The sequence below is a fragment of the Bufo bufo genome, chromosome 3 (assembly GCF_905171765.1).
Source record: "Bufo bufo chromosome 3, aBufBuf1.1, whole genome shotgun sequence".
In the NCBI taxonomy this organism is placed as follows: Eukaryota; Metazoa; Chordata; class Amphibia; order Anura; family Bufonidae; genus Bufo; species Bufo bufo.
The window spans coordinates 383738918-383758576 of NC_053391.1; the positions used below are offsets into that span (position 1 = coordinate 383738918).

At 43.1% G+C, this 19659-nt stretch overlaps 1 protein-coding gene across 2 annotated transcripts in view; it reads left to right on the top strand.

The window, feature by feature from the left end:
• Positions 1-19659, top strand: part of LOC120995486 (ras GTPase-activating protein 4-like) — a 236031-nt gene that overhangs the window by 150362 nt on the left and 66010 nt on the right. For both annotated transcript variants that reach the window (XM_040424736.1, XM_040424735.1), the window contains exon 7: positions 650-781. In XM_040424736.1, the coding sequence (XP_040280670.1) occupies positions 650-781 (132 nt within the window). The remainder of the gene's footprint in view (positions 1-649; positions 782-19659) is intronic.

The following is a 19659-nucleotide window of genomic DNA, read 5'->3' on the forward strand; positions in this document are numbered from 1 at the left end:
TAATTAAAAGGATAGGTCTTGGAGGAACCCAAGTGCAACACTGTACAATGATTGGATCAAGGTTATTGATTTTTTTGGTTTCTTCTTAGGCCTTTTACATAAATCTCTATGCATACTGTATGTGTCTCTTTGGAATAAGAGCAATACAATCTAAGCATGGTTACACAGTGACTGTTTGTGAGGACATCTGTGTGTACAGATCTAAATTTAGCATTTTGTTACCATCATATAAATGTAATTTTAAAAAATGAATTTCTTTCATTTTTACTCCAACGTTATTTATATAAGTAATGTTGCAAATGTTCTTGTAAATGAAGGATTAATGTTTAGTGGCTAAAGAGAAGATGAAAATAAGAGACAGTTATTGATCCACAGGATTTAATCACCGGTATGCTCCATGTAATTATTTTTATTGGAGCATAATATGATATTGATTCAAGATGAAGCTAAATACCGAGAAACTCCCTGAAGAGTATTTGTCGTAATAGTGAACCATTAAGAAGTCCGTAGAAGAAATGTATCACGTCTTTAGACATGATTCACCAGGAATAATTATTGCATTATTATTCCTTTTTGTTATTATTTCTGATTTCAGGCATAGATGTTTCCAACACATGAATTCCTATCATTCTGAATCTTATTTTCATAGGTTGTGAAGAAGTCGTGCTATCCCCGATGGAACGAAGTGTTTGAGTTTGATTTGGATGACTCTTTCAATGAAAAGTTAATGATAGAGGTTTGGGACTGGGACCTTGTCAGTAAGAATGATTTTCTTGGAAAGGTAAGACAGATAAAATGCACTGTGGACTAAATAATAAATCTTTCTGCTTGTCCCTACACCACATTTTATTTGTTAGAGCAGTACTTTATGTTCCCTAGCTGCCTTACCTATGGTAACTGAGCATGGGAAGCTACAACCATTGTCAACCATTCTGGAGAGTTATTTGTAGAGCTTTGGGATTTCTTTGTACTGTAGTTATTTAGCATTGCTTTCACACCGTGGCAGCTATTTGCTGTGTGCACTGGGAAAACTCCTGCTGCATATGCTAAAGTTATGTATAAGCCCCTATTCACCTGATAGAGGAGAAGAGAGTGTCCTTCTGGCTCCGTCAGGTTGGTATACTTGGGTAAACACATGCTTCTTGTTGAGCTGACACATGTGGTGGTGGTGGAGAGACTGCTGCAACGTTCAGTGTGCCAATATTTATAAAACATTCTCCCATTGTCTTTTATGGTCCATAATTGTTAAGCACGTGGTCCTGGACTTTAAAGCTTTTCGTCTAGTAATCTAGCAGAAGAAAATTGAGTGCCATACTGGACACAATGTTTCCACTAGGCACAGCACTGAATTAAAGCTGCAACATGAACAAAGGCAGTGGCCCCCAGGGATCATTTATTTTAGCATTGCAGAACTGTTGAGTCTTAACAGAACCAGATCATTTTTGCTCTGCCAGTCTGTAGTGTTACCAGTGTAGGCTGTTTTCTCCTGAAACTGAGGTTAATATGGATGCCCCAGTTACAGGGGAAAACTACATAATAGTGAAAAATTGTGTGAATGTCACAAAAGCCTTTTATGACCCCTTCATGAACATTAACACCTTGTAAAAAAAAAAGTATTCAAAAAAAGGTAAAAATACACACACATCACCCAAGCATAAACTGTATCCATAGCCACCACCTGAGACTATACATATTATGCATATGATTTTTCAAAATGGCCAAAACAAGATGACAAGCTTATTTTACCTATTTATTTTATCATTTGTTTTATTTTTGTACAATTAACACTTAGGCTAGTTTCACACTTGCGGCAGGACGGATCCGACATGCTGTTTAGCATGTCGGATCCGTCCTGTGGCTGTTCGCCGTGCCCCCGCTCCGTCCCCATTGACTATAATGGGGATGGGGGCGGAGCTCCGGCGCAGCACGGCGGTGCACGGAGAAAGCCGCCGGACTAAAAAACCTGACATGCAGTAATTTTAGTCCGGCGGCCTTAAGCCGTGCACCGCTGTGCTGCGCCGGAGCTCCGCCCCCATCCCCATTATAGTCAATGGGGACGGAGCGGCGGCCCGGGGGCACGGCGAAACAGCCGCAGGACGGATCCGACATGGTGAACAGCCTGTCGGATCCGTCCTGCCGCAAGTGTGAAAATACCCTAAACCCTTTCAGGATCCTGCCATATTTCACCTTAAAGGGGTTCTGCAGTTTGTTTAAACTGATGATCTATCCTCTGGATAGATCATCAGCATCTGATCGGCGGGGGACCCCTGCCGATCAGCTGTTTGAGAAGGCAGCAGCCCTACAGGAGCGCCGCGGCCTTCTCCCTGTTTACCGCAGGCGCAGTGACGTCACGACTAGTATCAATGGCCTGGGCACGGCTAAGCTCCATTCAAGCGAACAGCGCTTAGCCGCGCCCAGGCCAGTTGATACTAGTCGTGACATCACTGGGTCTGCGGTGAACAGCTACTGCCAGCGCCGCTGCTTTCTCAAACAGCGGATCGGTGGGGGTCCCAGGTGTCGGACCCCCACCGATCAGATGCTGATGATCTATCCAGAGAATAGATCATCAGTTTAAACAAACTGCAGAACCCCTTTAAGGACCTGGCAGTTTTTTGGTAATATCACTTTATGTGGTAATGTCTTTGGAACGCTTTTACTTATCCAAGCCATTCTGAGTTTGTTTTCTCATGACACATTGTACTTCATGATAGTGGTAAATTTCAGTCAATATTTTTCTTTTTTCTTTTTTTTAAAGAATCCAAAATTTACCCAAAAAATTGGAAAAATTCGCAACTTTCCAAATTTCAATTTCTCTGCTTTTAAAACAGATAAAGTATGTCTATGTTTGGATGATTTTGTGAATGCCATTTTATTTTTGGGGGATGTTAGAAGGCTTAGAAGTTTAGAAGCAAATCTTGAATTTTTTCAGAAAAGTTCCAAAACCCACTTTTTCAAGGACCAGCTCAGTTATGAAGTCACTGTGGGGCTTACATAATAGAAACCACACATAAATGGCCCCATTTTAGAAACTACACCCCTCAAGGTATTCAAAACTGATTTTACAAACTTTGTTAACCCTTTAGGTGTTCCACAAGAATTAAAGGAAAATATAGATAAATATAATATATTTTTTTCCGGTAATAAACCAAGGGTTAACAGCCAAACAAAAATTTATATTTATTACCACGATTCTGTAGTTTAGAGAAACACCCCACATATCATCGTAAACCTCTGTAAGGGCACACGGAAGGGCACTGAATAAAGATGTTTTTATAGAGGGCAGATTTCACTGGGATAATTTTAAGTTGCCATGTCACATTTGAAAATCCCCTGAAGCACCCCTAGAGTAGAAACTCCAAAAAAGTGACCCTATTTTGTAAATTACAGGTTAAGGTGTCAGTTTTGTTGATACTATTTTAGGGTACATATGATTTTTGGTTGCTCTATATTACACTTTTTGTGAGGCAAAGTAATAAAAAATAGCTGTTTTGGCACCGTTTTTATTTTTTGTCTTTTACAGTGTTCATCTGACAGGTTAGATCATGTGCTATTTGTATAGAGCAGGTTGTTATGGACGCGACAATATCAAATATTTTTTTGGTTGTTTGTTTCAGTTTTACATAATAAAAGCATTTTTTTAAAAAGATTTTTTACTGTCTCCATATTCTGAAAGGCATATTTTTTTTGGGGGGGGGGCGACTGTCTTATGTAGTGGCTTATATTTTTTCAGGATGAGATCATGGTTTGATTGGTACTATTTTAGGGGGCATACGCCGTTTTGATCGCTTGGTGTTGCACTTTTTGTGATGTAAAGTGACAAAAAAATTGTTGTTTTAGCACAGTTTTTATTTTATTTTTTCTATAGCGTTCAGTTGAGGGGGTGGATCATGTGATATTTTTATAGAGCCAGTTATTACAGACGCGGCAATACCCAATATGTCTGAAAGGGGCTTTTTTTTTTTTACTCAAAACTTTATTTATTTTTATTATGAAAAACACTTTTTTTACTTCCTTTTATGCTGACAGCCTGCCTGTGAGACCCAGCCTAAGGGTCTGCCGGCATATGCAGCAGTGGCCCGGCTGTCAGTGACTGCCGGGTCTGTGCCACTGATCGGGTGGGTGCAGCTCCTGCAGTACATGTACGGTACTGGTCCTTAAGTCACGTCCACCAGCGCCATACATGTACGGCGTGGGTCCTCTATGGGTTAATATAGAGGAGGTTTAACAGTATAAATATTTTGGAAGATTGTAGTGTCTGTCTTTATTACAAAGTGTTAAGACTGTATAACTAGGTCAAAACATATAAATGGTTCAACCAAAATTGAAAGTTTTCATGTGGATGCTTATCGTAACAACTGAAAATCTGAGACTGCATTTGGAAATCCGATGTAAATGCACAATGCCCTGGTTTTATTTCTAGACAAGTGTACCTAGATGATGTTGACATTAGAAAGGTGGCAAATGGCATCCTTGTATGATAAAGCTATACAATCTATTTTTCCGACATCCTTATCAGAAATGAAAGGTGTGTGTGTTAGTAACCCAGAGGCTAAAGATAGAATCACCATCATTAATCAGAAATGATTAAATCACCTTTGTTCCAGAAACACTAAAGCTATAGTTGGAGAAGCACGAGAAATAATTGGCTGTTTAACAATGTTTTGTTCCTGTAGAACAGAAATGAGTTCAGTATGGCGCACCAAGAGAAATTAAAAATGATTAGAAAATGGAAAGTGATTTCTCAGCCGGTGAATTTTACAATGCAGTGCGACTGCTTTTGTGCATTACCGGCAGGGAGTTAGTTGCTTCATATTGCTGTGCTAGCTAGAGAAAATGAGATGCTATTTTTAGACATGTGTCTATCCAGTAATATTGCTATTTCTTTTCCCCTAGTCTTTAGTTTTTGTCTGTTGCTGAATAACACCATTGTACCAGCAGATTTTATAATACTAAGCCGTGGGTACAAAATTTTAATAATTACTTGAAGGATAATAAATATAGGCAGCATGCTTAATCGTGCTGAATTTATATTTTATTTGAGATGAGCAATATTCTTGAAATTTCTTGAAACTCGTTTTGTGTCCGATTAGTCGAATCTTTCAAAAAATTCAATTGGGGTCCGAGTCAATTCTACGGGATTCAAAAGCGGCCTGAAAATTGGTATATGAAACTCTGAAGTTTCCTAGGACTCAGATTTTTTCTCCCTTTTAAACTGTTTATAGCAATGATAGCAATAGCAAATAATGTCAGAGTAACACTGACATATGTAGCTATGGCTAAACGTATATTTGACAGTGTTAACAAACAAAATGTTTAAAAACACATCGTGCTGTCGCATATACTATGCTTTTTAATATTTGAAACGTTCCAAAAATATTCCGTTATTGGGGGCAGATGGGGTTTAAACACACACAATGTCTTGTTAGAACCAAGCGTTCAAAAGTTATGCCTTAACAGGGTAATGCACACAAATGTTACTGTCAGAAGAAACAGTGGCTTGTTCTGCACAAGCATGCAATAATTATACCTTAATAGGGCAGATGCCTACCTGTATTTATACACACACAAATGTTAGGCTACTTTCACACTGGCGTTTCTGGGTCCGCTTGTGAGATCCGTTTCAGGGCTCTCACAAGCAGCCCAAAACGGATCAGTTAAGCCCCAATGCATTCTGAATGGATAAGCATTTGTTCAGAATGAATCACTTTGGCTGCGTTAGGCCTTCGTTGCGTTTTTTAGACGGTTACTAAAACGCAGCTTGTAGCGTTTTTGTGACCGTCTGACAATGCGGAGCCTAACAGATCCTTCTAGACTTACAATATAAGTCAATAGGGACGGATCCGTTTTTCACTGACATAATATGGTGCAATTGAAAACGGATCCGTCCTCCATTGATTTTCAATGTAAGTCAAGATGGATCTGTTTTGACTTAGACTTTTTTTGAATGAATAATGCAAACGTATCCGTTATTAACGGATGCAAGCGTTTGCATTATTGGTGCGGATCCGTCTGTGCAGATACAAGACGTATCCGCACAAAACTCGAGTGTGAAAGTAGCCTTAATTGTCAGAAGAAACAGTGGCTTGTTACAAACAATCCTTGAAAAATTCTCCCTTATTTTTCGGAGCAGCTGCAGTACAGTGTGGATATGGGAATGGTAAGGTAGGGTCTAAGGCGTCTAGGGGTAATAGTGGTATGTGACAGCAATATTAGCTGCATCTGTAGCAGCACAGCATGGAACAGGCAAGGCAGTAGATTTGTGCACTCCTGTGTTAGGTTAGTAGTAGTGGTGGCTGGGTAGGGGTAATGGTAGTGGCAGTAGGGGGAGTAGCAGCTGTAGTGGTGGCGGCAGCAGATATTTAGTACAGAACTTAATGGTAGGCAGGCAGACAGCTACAGTGGCATGATGGGGCCAATAAATAGACACCGTCAGCAATGACAGAGCTATTCACTGGCCTCAGTCGGAGGTGTATGAGAATCCTCAAAGATCCATACCTTATTCATTTTGACAAAAATTATATGTTGTGCACTTGCAGAGGACAACTTTTTCCGTTTGGGTGTGACAATGCCACCTGCCACACTGAAAACCCTTTCTGAGATGACAATGGAGGCTGGACAAGACAGTACAGTGAGAGCAAACTAAGACAACTTTGGCCACTGTTCCAATCTTCCTTCCCAGGATTCCAAGGGGTCAGGTATGTGCTGACCCCATGGAATCATTTAGTCATTTAGAAAACAAGACAATTTTAAACACTTGTTTTGAAAAACAAATTGACAGCTGGCCAGAAGTACAACTATCGTACAACAGAATTAAATTTTGGTGAAGGAACAGAGCTAAGGCCTCTTTCACACTTGCGTTGTTGGGATCCGGCATGCACTTCCGTTGCCGGAGGTGCCTGCCGGATCCGGAAAAACGCAAGTGTACTGAAAGCATTTGAAGACGGAACCGTCTTCCAAATGCTTTCAGTGTTACTATGGCACCCAGGACGCTATTAAGGTCCTGGTTGCCATAGTAGTAGTGGGGAGCGGGGGAGCGGTATACTTACAGTCCGTGCGGCTCCCGGGGCGCTCCAGAATGACGTCAGAGCGCCCCATGCGCATGGATGACGTGATCCATGCGATCACGTGATCCATGCGCTTGGGGCGCCCTGACGTCACTCTGGAGCGCCCGGGGAGCCGCACGGACGGTAAGTACACTGCTCCCCCGCTCCCCACTACACTTACCATGGCTGTCAGGACTTTAGCGTCCCGGCAGCCATTGTAACCACTCTGAAAAAGCTAAATGTCGGCTCCGGCAATGCGCCGAAATGACGTTTAGCTTAAGGCCGGATCCGGATCAATGCCTTCCAATGGGCATTAATTCCGGATCCGGCCTTGCGGCAAGTGTTCCGGATTTTTGGCCGGAGCAAAAAGCGCAGCATGCTGCGGTATTTTCTCCGGCCAACAAACGTTCCGTACCGGAACTGAAGACATCCTGATGCATCCTGAACGGATTACTCTCCATTCAGAATGCATTAGGATAATCCTGATCAGGATTCTTCCGGCATAGAGCCCCGACGACAGAACTCTATGCCGGAAGACAAGAACGCAGGTGTGAAAGAGCCCTAAGCCACATTTCCATAATAAAGACATGATTTTTATGGACACCTGGCAAAAAGTACAGCTGATGCCATAGAGAACAATTACATTTGTTGAAAACATCGAACTGCGCTATATTTCCATGATGATGAGACGATTTTTACGGACATCAGGCAAAAAGTCCGGCTGATGGCATAAAGAATTACATTTTTGTGAAGGCACAGAACTGCACAAGATTTTCATAGCGATGAGACTAGTTTTATATATAGCTGAACAGAGCTAACAATGCCTGCTGAATTAAATTTTGGTGAAGTCACAGAACTGCGCCACAGTTACCACAACTAAGGCCTCTTTCACACTACCGTTTTTTTTTTCCGTTTTGCGGGCCGTTTTTTGCATTCCATACACGGTCCGTATACGGAACCATTCATTTCAATGGGTCCGCAAAAAAACGGAATGTACTCCGTATGCATTCCGTTTCCGTGTTTCCGTATCTCCGTTTCGTGCAAAGACAGAATATGTCCTATATTTGGCCGCAAATCACGTTCCGTGGCTCCATTAAAGTCCGCAAAAAAACGGAATGCATACGGAAATGCATCCGTATGTCTTCCGTATCCGTTACGTTTTTTACGAAACCATCTATTGAAAATGTTATGCCCAGCCCAATTTGTTCTATGTAATTTCTGTATACTGTATATGCCATACAGAAAAACGGAACCGAAACGGAAACACAACGGAAACAAAAAACGGAACAACGGATCCGTGAAAAATGGACCGCAAAACACTAAAATAGCCATACGGTAGTGTGAAAGAGGCCTGAGAGTAACAGCAGCAACTGCACCTCCAGCAACTTGGCCAGGTGGGAATTCAGCTTGCTCACAAGCTGATTGCTGATCGCAAATAGCTTTCCTGTGGCCACACACTACATTATGGATGTTTCACAATGGAGCAGATGACAAGGAGGAGGAGCAGTCTGAGCAGGAGAAGAAGCAGCTGATGATGATAGGGACACTGTACTGCTTGGAGATGTGGCCTGGCTGCCACAAGGAAGACCAGGAGAAGGAGGACAGACTTGTTCCAATTCAGAATGGCTGGCCAGTGCTATTTTCCCACAGGATCCGGTGATGCCTCCTCATATGCTGCAATCAGGGGCGTAGCTATAGGGGGTGCAGAGGTAGCAGTCGCTACCGGGCCCAGGAGCCTGAGGGGCCCAAAGACCCTTGTGCCACATAAGACACTGGCATTATAGAAAGTGCATGCTGGTCAATTTACACCTCTGGCTGGAGGGAATGGATTAGGTCAAGAATTTGGCATGAGGGGGTGCCCTTTCAATGTTTGCCTCAGGCAGCAGGAAGGCTGCGTGCTCCCCTGCCCTTTTCCAACAAGCACTAAGGGAAGGGGGGCCCAAGCTGAACTCTTGCACTAGGGCCCATGAGCTTTTAGCTATGCCCCTGGCTGCAATAGAGCCATGGTATCTATGTTTGTGTTTGAAAGCCCACAGCTTATTTTTATCCTGAATCCTGCCACTTGCACATGGCAGTGGTTTTGTAATGCCACCATACATATCAGTGGTATCACCAGTTCCTGGGGTGTCCACAGTAGAAGCAGATCCAGCCCTGCCAGTCTTTTTGGAGGTTTTGGCTGTTCATTGCCTCTGCTCTTTATTGTTGCCACATGCACCACATTCCTCCTCTGATATCACCTCCTCCTCAGCACCCTGATCCGGGTCCCAGGTCAAGTCCAAGACACAGTCATCATCATAGTCCTCACCCTCCCCACCACTTTTCTGACTGTGATATGTCATTGTGGGGTCCTTGCCCCTCTCCCGATTCCCTTCTCTGTTTTTGCCACTGTCGATACTACTGCCATCACCGTGGCTACAAGTACCACTACGACCACTACCGCATGGGGTTCCCTGCCACCGCCTGAACCTCCTCTTAGGGCTCATGCACATGACAGTATTTTGCGTTCAGTATACTGGCCGTTTTTTTAGTTCAGTATGCAGTACATATACTGAACCATTCATTTCAATGATTCAGCAAAAAAAAAAAATGACTCCGTGTGCATTCCGTTTCAGTATTTCCGTATTTCCGTACCGTGAAAAGATAGAACATGTCCTATTCTTGTCCGCAAATCACGGTGCTTGGCTCTATTAAAGTCAATGGGTCAGCAAAAAAAAAACGGAACACATGCGGAAATGCATCCGTATGTCTTCCGTACCCGTTCCGTTTTTGCTGAAGCATCTATTGAAAATGTTATGCCCAGCCCAATTTTTTCTATGTAATTACTGTATACTGTATATGGCATACGGAAAAACGGAAAGGAAACAAACACAACGGAAACAAAAAAACGAAACAACGGATCCGTAAAAAACGGTCCGCAAAACACTGAAAAAGCCATACTGTTGTGTGCATGAGCCCTTAATGGCAGTCCAAATATTGAGGCCGATGCATTTCACATGTTATCAACATAAAGACTATCTTGATTATATTCCATACTACATAGGGTTTTGTTGCCTCTTCTCAGAAAGAAAGATGGGATCCCACTAGGAGAGGACAGTGAAGTCACAGAAGATGCAAGTGAACGGCTTCTCTGGTGCTGCAAGGAGGAGAAGCAGGAATAATGCTGTGACCCCTGGCTCTAAGGCACAGTGTCAGACTCAGAGTTGACATCAACATCATCCAGCTGTGACTGAAAGGAAGGGCTCATGTACACGAACGTATTTTCTTTCCGCTTCTGTTCCATTTTTTTTGCGGACCGGGTGCGGAACCATTCACTTCAATGCGTCAGCAAAAACAACGTGTGCATTCCGTTTCCGTATTTCCATATTACTGTTCTGCAAAAAAGTAGTGCATGTCCTATTATTGTCCGCAAATCACCGTCCGAGGCCCCATTCAAGTCAATGGGTCCGCAAAAAATACGGAACACATCTGTATGTCATCCGTATTTCATCCATATTTTGCAGATTCATACTGTAGAAATGCTATGCCCAGCCCAGCCCATATTGCTCATGTGTTTGGTGATTAATAAGTTACTGTTTCCGATCCGCAAAAAACGGATCGCATACAGAAACCATATGGATATGTTTTGTGAAATAACGGAACGGTAGAGGACTTGAATCAGAGAAAAAAAAACTCAGATACGGAACAACGGATCCCTGAAAAACGGACCGCAAAACAACAATGGTCATGTGCATAAGTCCGATGAGTGAGCCATCCGATCCACAATGTCATCCTCTTTGTCCTCAGTACTAATGTTGCGCCCGTCAGAAGCGAGGGAGAATTGTGGCCTGCTGCTGCTACTACTACTATGGCTGGACGGCTGGTGCTGCTAATGCTGTTTGCACTACTACAGCCACCCACATTCTAACTCTTGGATGATGAGGCAAGGGTCTTTTGTTTTCCACTCTTCCACTTTCATTATGAGGCATATAAATAAAAAAATAAAAAACACAGGTTTGGTACACAGATTATTAAATAAGGTTACCAAAATTTAGTTTTTTTCTGTAAATTAACCAAATTAAATCCCCCCCCCCCCCCCCTTCTACAAACACACTTCACACTGGTGATAATAAAAAAAAAAAAAATCTTTATTAAATTTAAAAAATTACAGTGAAAAAAAGAGGAAGTCATACAAACAATACACCTAAGGCCCCTTGCAGACGAGCGTGTCCGGATTAGGTCCGGATGCGTCCCGGTGCATTGCGGCAAACCCATGCGAGTAGGTACCCAATTGCAGTCAGTTTTGACTGCGATTGCATTCTGTTGTTCAGTTTTTATCGTGCGGGTGCAATGCGTTTTACACGCATGTGATAAAAAACTGAATGTGGTACCCAGACCCGAACTTATTCACAGAAGTTAAGGTTTGGGTTCAAGGTTGTGTAGATTGTATTATTTTCCCTTATAACATGGTTATAAGGGAAAATAATAGCATTCTGAATACAGAATGCATAGTACAATAGGGCTGGAGGGGTTTAAAAAAAATAAAATAATAATTTAACTCACCTTAATCCACTTGTTCGCGCAGCCGGCATCTCTTCTGTCTTCTTTTGTGAGGAATAGGACTTTTGATGACGTCACTACGCTCATCACATGGTCCATCACATGATCTTTTTGCCATGGTGATGGATCATGTGACGGACCATGTGATGAATGTAGTGACGTCATCAAAGGTCCTATTCCTCACAAAAGAAGACAGAAGAGATGCCGGCTGCGCGAGCAAGTGGATTAAGGTGAGTTCAATTTATTTTTTATTTTTTCTTAACCCCTCCAGCCCTATTGTACTATGCATTCTGTATTCAGATTGCTATTATTTTCCCTTATAACCATGTTATAAGGGAAAATAACAAAGATCGGGTCCCCATCCCGATCGTCACCTAGCAACCGTGAGTTAAAATCGTACCGCATCCGCACTTGCTTGCGGATGCTTGCGATTTTCACGCAACCCCATTCATTTCTATGGGGCCTGCGTTACGTGAAAAACGCACAAAGAGGAGCATGCTGCGATTTTCACGCAACGCCCAAGTGATGCGTGAAAATCACCGCTCATGTGCACAGCCCCATAGAAATGAATGGGTCCGGATTCAGTGCGGGTGCAATGCGTTCACCTCGCCCGTGTGAGAGGAGCCTAAATTAACCCCCTAACCTAATCCCTAAAGCCATCCTGGGCAGAAAAAAAATTTAATAAAAATTTATCCTATCCACTTATCCCATTTTTTTAGCTATCCAGCAAGCTGACTTCCAACTATTGTTCCTGGTTCGTCTTTGTATTTTACATTAATGGATGTCAGAAAGGACACCCAGTTTCAATTATTGGAAATGTCAAGTATGGGGATGCAATTTAAAATACATTATCTTAATGGGGTTATCCCATGACTAATGTAAAAAATGAAAATCAGACATGATATAATTCATGACAACCTCTTTCTAACAAAGCTAGAACCAGCCCTGCACCTCACATGGATGCAGAGATCTGCCCATTCATTGCTCTGCTAGATTTATATCAAGCTGAAAGCTCAAGGTGAGTGTCTTTTCTGCCTTCAGCTAAGGGGGCATGTCCATACTCTGCCTATCACAGCTAAGGGGGCGTGTCCATGCTCTCCCTATCACAGCTCAGGAGGCGGGTCCATGCTCTCCCTATCACAGCTCAGGAGGCGTGTCCATGCTCTCCCCATCACAGCTCAGGAGGCAGTTGAAGGATGAAACTGAGCATGTGCGGCCTTCTCAGTAAGCAGGACAAAGAAATAAGAAAAAAACACTGTAGGTAGTACTATACAGATACATTTTATTGAATAACTCAGTGGCTATGCTAAATTTTTAATTACATGTAATTACAAAAGTATTCAGATGCAGGTGCTGGTTTGAAAACTGTAGAATATTTGTCGTGGGAAAACCCTTTTAAGATGAACCCCTCAGCTTGCTGGTATTGACAATTTACAATCGTAATACAATACATCGAATGAAACTGCTATTTTAATGCAGTTATTACAGTACAATGTGTTCATTAAAACTGCACTGTATTTTGACACAATACAGTAATGTATATTGAAGCAATACAATACGTGGAATGAAACTGCTATATTAATGCAGTTATTACAGTAAAACACGTTCACTAAAACGGCACTGTATCTTGCTGCAATACAATGTGTTTGCAGTAAAATGTATGCTGTGAGGCTGGTTCTGATGTTGCTGGTAATAAGCTTTTAAAACACTTATGAATTGTAGAAACTTGAGCTTCGGGCTGGCTGTTCATTAGATTGTTGCAGGATTTTGTTGAGTTTAGAATTTGCAATGCACCATGAACTTTTCATATGAAAACAGTATAAAACAGAACTCCAGCCCCTCCCTCCCTACGCTTTACCTGATAAATCCCTGACTTTTCTACATATTGATTAAATCTACTAAATTTACTGACTTGTGTTTCTAATTGCTTTTTGGCAGACACAAGCAAGACACATGCTCTCAAATTGCAAGCTCCACTGAAAATGGCATCTCTCCAGCCCAGAGGCTGAAGGACCTTCTGAAGTCCTGCCCTTCATTGTCTCACAGGCTGTCAGCCTCTGTGCTAATACGGGCCAGCCTCCTCCTGCCATGGTCATGTGGTCCTCCATCTTCATCCTCCCTTTCATTTCTCTGCCAATTTTCACTGTAAAATGGCACAGGTGCCATTTTACACGATTCATCTAAAGCGAATCACAAAAGCTCTGGATTCGTTTGACAGCAGAATTTTTGCGAAATATGTAACAAATCCTATTTGTTCAGAATCAATTTGTTCATCTCAGGATCTGATAACTTAGTTTTATTTAGATTTTTTTTACTTTTCTGTTTCAATTCATTCCATTCCATTTTATATGAATGCATAAGAAATATGATTTGAGAATCTCACAAAATCACACATGGCCACTAAAATTTAGGGACTATCTCAAGTTCACTTTTCGTTCTGTTGACCAACTTCAACATTTCCTTTTTTACTGTATGTTAGATTTAATGATATATTATTGGTACCCTTTTTTGTAACCATTTCCAAATTTTTTTAAGGTTAGAAAAATATTTTTGAGTGCTTTAGTGGCCATCTAGACCCAGTTTATACCTTGCAGTGTAGGAACAGGTTTTACATATTTAGGCCTTGACTTATACACCATTATTTCCATTAGCCAAAAACTGTAGATGCCAAAATAGTTTACTTTGACCATATCATTTACCATTCATTGCTATGCCTTTTCTTTGAAGTGAAAAGCATAGTTAATTATACTCTTCTACATAAATAATCCTGACATTAATTATTATTATTATTATTTTTTATGATATGAGTCAATGGCAGATGTATGCAACTATGTAGACATAAAGTTTCACATATTTGGGGTATTCATTTTGTAATCACATCTCCATCAGGTTCATCATTTCTCACACTCCAGGTTAAGATATTGATGACCTAACTTCAGAATAGGTCATTAATATCAGATCAGTGGGGTCTGATACAGCTGTGGTGCCGGAAACTAACATTGTATGGACGGCATGTTCATACACGGTATAATTTTCAGCCCTGGTATACTGAAACCTTGGTCTTATGCATTTACCCCGGCAAGGCCGCTACACAGTCTACGGAGCTGTCTGCCTCCAACTCTGTACAGATGTGTTCCTAACAAATGCACAATTTAAGGTTCAAATACTCTTTAAAGAGAGACTACACACACCAATTTAAGAATAGTAAAATATATAAGTATATTTATTAAGGTAATATTGATAATCAGGCAAATATTTGTCCTTCTGGATCAACTTGCAGGATAACAGACTGAACTGGATGGACAGATGTCTTTTTTTCAGCCTTATAAACTATGTTACGATGTTAAATTCTTTTAGCAAATTAAATTGCAAAGAATTAGAACACTTACAAAGCATAGTCTATGGGCGGGAACGTGCGACAATACGCCCCAAAGAAGCTCCTGTACTTCTTGGGGCGTAGGGCGTTTTACAGCGCGTTCGCACGTGCTGTAAAACGCTCAGGTGAGAACCATGCCCATAGGGAATCATTGGTTTTTGCCTGTTGAGCGTTTTACAGCGCGTAGGAACACGCTGTAAAACGCTCAGGTGTGAACCCAGCCTAAGAGTTAGATAAAACCAAACACATATTACATAATTACATAATAATTACATATTACATAATTACATAATTACTAATTACATAATTACATCCACACTTCATCTGTCCTGACTAAATCCAGAATGAAGATACTTACATCACCAATTGAGTAAACATCATCTGACAGTCAAATCCTTCCTGACCCCACAGCTCAACACTGTGTAGATAATATTAAAGGGTATCTGTCAGCTCCAAAATACCCCCAAACTAGAGTAAGTGTTGTATAGTGTAGGTGACACCAAATCTGGTTATGTAATTTTTATCTTCATTCTCACTTGCATTCTGATGCTTGGCTCCCACAAACCAGCAGTAAAATGAATTGAGAAGAGTCCTCTCCATTATATATGTGAGCAGGGGCGCACCGACAGGGGGGTCCAACGGGTCTGAACCCCCCCTAGAACCATATTTTTTTTTTATCACTCAGGGCCGCACCGCCGATCGCACAGGCGGCTGGGCCATAGTTCTTGTTGCGGGCAGGGGTCGGGGGGGCAGTAGGAGATGAGCACTTCCATTGTGGAAGCGTTCATCTCCATATTCATCTGTATCGCCGTCTCCCTTCCCCATTCTTCTGATAGGCTGAAGGCACTAGTGCCTGCAGCCTATCAGAGGCCGGCTCAGGCGGCGAGATGAAGACATTATCATCGCACCACCTGAGCCGTGCAGCACACAGCGGGGGACACAGGCTGGAAGAGGCCTGCATCACTGCCAGACTCATGAAGGTAAGTATTAGGGTTTTGTTTTTTTAATAGATGGCACCTGGTGACACTAAAGCATTTCTCGCTGGCCCCTTTTTTTTTTGGGTGGGGGGGGGGCACTATGGGGGCATTTATTTCTGTCCCATTTTGGGGGCACTATGGGGGCATCTGGTGGCACCATAGGGGCATTATTTGGGGGAACCATGGGGGAGTGGAGCATTATGGGGTATCTGGGAACTCTAAAGGAGCCTTTTTTTATTGGCATATTATGGGGAGCACTATGGCATCTGGTGGCACTAAGGGGGCATTTTTTGCAGGCACATTATGGGAGGCACTATAGGGGAGAGTGGCACTATGGGGCATCTGGTGGCACTATAGGGGCATTATTTGGGGGCACTATGGGGCAGTGGAGCACTATGAGGGCATCCAGTGGCTCTAAAGGGGCATTTTCTTTACTGGCACGTGGGAGGCACTATAGGGGAGAGCAGCACTATGGGGCATCTGGTGGCACTATAGGGGCATTTTTTATTGGCACATTATGGAGGGCACTATGGGGGAGAGGAGCACTATGGGGGAATCTGCTGGCACTAAGAAGGGGCATTTTTAACTGGCACATTATGGGGGAGAGGAACACTCTAGGGGCATCTGCTGGGGGCACTAAGAAGGGGCATTTTTACTGGCATATTATGGGGGTCACTATGGGGAAGGGGGAGAGGAGCACCATGGAGGCATGTTCTGGGGGCACTAAGATGGGGTATTTTATACTGGCACATTATGGGGGCACTATGGGTAAGGGGAGAGGAGCACTATGGGGGCATTTACTGGGGCACTATATAATGGTATTTTATACTGGCATACATTATGGGGACATTAGCTCAACTGTGGGCACTAAGTGGTGGTATTTCTTATACTGTCATATTATAAGGAGAATTATTACTACTAGGGGGCATTATGATGAGCTTTACTACTACTGGGGGGCTATGGGGAACATGATTATTAGTATGGGCACTATGGGGGCATTTTTACTACTAAGTGAGCTCTGGCAGAGAATGATTTCTATTGGTGGGATTTTGGGGAGCACTGTTACTTTGGTGGGCACCCTGGCACAGTATCAGCTTAGCACAATTATTTTTGGAGACATTATGTTTATACTATTAGTGTCTGGTTACTATTTATTGGGCGCAGCTGTTTTTTTTTTAGAGCACTGTGTGCCAATAATTGTTGAAGGAGGCACTATCTGTGGGGTACTAGTATTTTCAGAGGACAGTTTCTGCAGTATAGTATTGGGGAGCAGAGCGGGCACAGTATTGGGGGTAGCAGGATGGGATGTTCAGAAAATGTGAAGATAATGGAAAAGTGGTAAACTAATGTCTGTTTGTCAATCTCTGCAGAGACGGGAGACGGCTGAAAAATCATCATGGTGGTCTGGTCTGAATGGAGAAGATGAGGAAAGAGAACATCTACATCAAAGGTGACATCACTGGATGTAAGAGGTATGTTGCACTATGTAGGAGATAAGATGCTCCGACTCCTCCCCCTGCCATTTGCAGAAGGAGGATTCAGAGCTGGGTGAGGACAGCCAAGGGGGGCAGCAGGCCACAGGCGGGTGGCGGGTGGTGGGGGGAACCACAGGCCTCGAGCCAGGGCCGGACTGGGGATAAAAACCAGCCCTGGAAAAAGTTGCATATCAGCCCCACAGCATTGCGTCATTATTTACTTGTTTATAATAGGAGAAAGCATTCATTTTAAAACACGTGTGTAAACACGAATATGAACTTTGCCCCACGCTCTTTTGTAGAACCCCCATTGTTCATATTATCACAGTGTTTTCCCAACCAGGATGCCTCCAACTGTTGCAAAACTACAACTCTCAGCATGCTCAGACAGTGTTTTACCATGCCCTTTGATCCGCCCCTTTTTTGTTGGCCTCCTATTTAATGATTGTTGCATGCAACATTTTACTTGACCAGCTATTTTAGATATTCTACGGCAGTCCTGTTACAATCCCCCCCAATGAGCCTTTCGACCAAATAATAAAAATATTTCTAAAATCTCACTATGCTGCAAAAAAAAAAAAAAATTTAAAATCGATAATAAAGATCAACTACAAACATAAACATATTTCACATAAAAACTTACAGTTACTTGGCTTGGCCCTTGGGGATCTCGGACACCACTTCAACACTTTGGCCGGGGGCTCGGCGGAGCTGATGTGCTTTATCCTAATGAGAAAGATTTCATAATAAGGATTTGGAGAAGGGGCACAGGGATAGCAGAGCAGAGAGAGGCTGGTGCTGCTACTAGGGGGTCATACCATGGGGGAGTAATAAAGCCCACCATAATGCCCCCCCCTGTAGTAATATATCTCCTTATAATGTGCAAAACATACCCCCTTGTAATGCCCCCAGTTGAGCTAATGTTCTTATAATGTGCCAATATAAAATACCCCTTCTCAGTGCCCCCGTAGATGACCCCATAGTGCTCCTCTCCCCTCTTCCCCATAGTACCCACCATAATGTATCCCAGTATAAAATGCCCCTATACAGAGCCCCCATATAAAATACCCCTTCTCAGTGCCCCCGTAGATGACCCCATAGTGCTCCTCTCCCCCCTTCCCCATAGTACCCACCATAATGTGTCCCAGTATAAAATGTCCCTATACAGAGCCCCCCATATAAAATACCCCTTCTTTTTAGCCTCAGTAGATGCCCCTATAGTGCCACCCAATAATCTGCCAGTAATAAGTGCCCCAATAGATGCCCCCAATCACGTGCCAGTAAGATGTGCCCCCATAGATGCCCCCAATCATGTGCCAGTAATAAGAGCCCCCCACCATCATGTGCCAGTAATAAGAGCCCCCCACCATCATGTGCCAGTATCCAGAGCCCCCCATATCATGTGCCAGTAGCCAGAGTGCCTCCTATCATGTGCCAGTAGCTCCCCTTATTATGTGCCAGTAAGCCCCCTTATGTGCCAGTAGCTGCCCCTTATCATGTGCCAATAGCCGCCCCTTGTGCCAGTAGCCCCCCTTATGTGCCAGTAGCCCCCCTTATGTGCCAGTAGCCCCCTCTTATCATGTGCCAGTAGCCCCCCTTATCATGTGCCAGTAGCCCCCCCTTATGTGCCAGTAGTCGTCCTTATGTGCCAGTAGTCGTCCTTATGTGCCAGTAGTCATCCTTATGTGCCAGTAGCCCCCCCTTATCATGTGCCAGTAGTCCCCTTATCATGTGCCAGTAGCCCCCTTATCATGTGCCAGTAGCCCCCTTATCATGTGCCAGTAGCCCCCTTATCATGTGCCAGTAGCCTCCTTATCATGTGCCAGTAGCCCCCATATCATGTGCCAGTAGCCCCCCTTATGTGCCAGTAATCCCCCTTATGTGCCAATAGCCCCCTTATCATGTGCCAGTAGCCCCCCATCATGTGCCAGTAGTCCTCCTTATGTGCCAGTAGTCCCCCTTATCATGTGCCAGCCCAGTAGTCCCCCCCTTATCATGTGCCAGCCCAGTAGTCCCCCCCTTATCATGTGCCAGCCCAGTAGTCCCCCCTTATCATGTGCCAGCCCAGTAGTCCCCCCTTATCATGTGCCAGCCCAGTAATCCCCCCTTATCATGTGCCAGTATAGTATTGTACCTATATATAAAAAAAAAAAAAACACTTATACTTACCTCCAGCGATGCGATGCAGGCCTCTTCCGGCATGTGTCCCTCGCTATACGGCTCAGGCAGCGCGATGACGTCATCACGCCGCC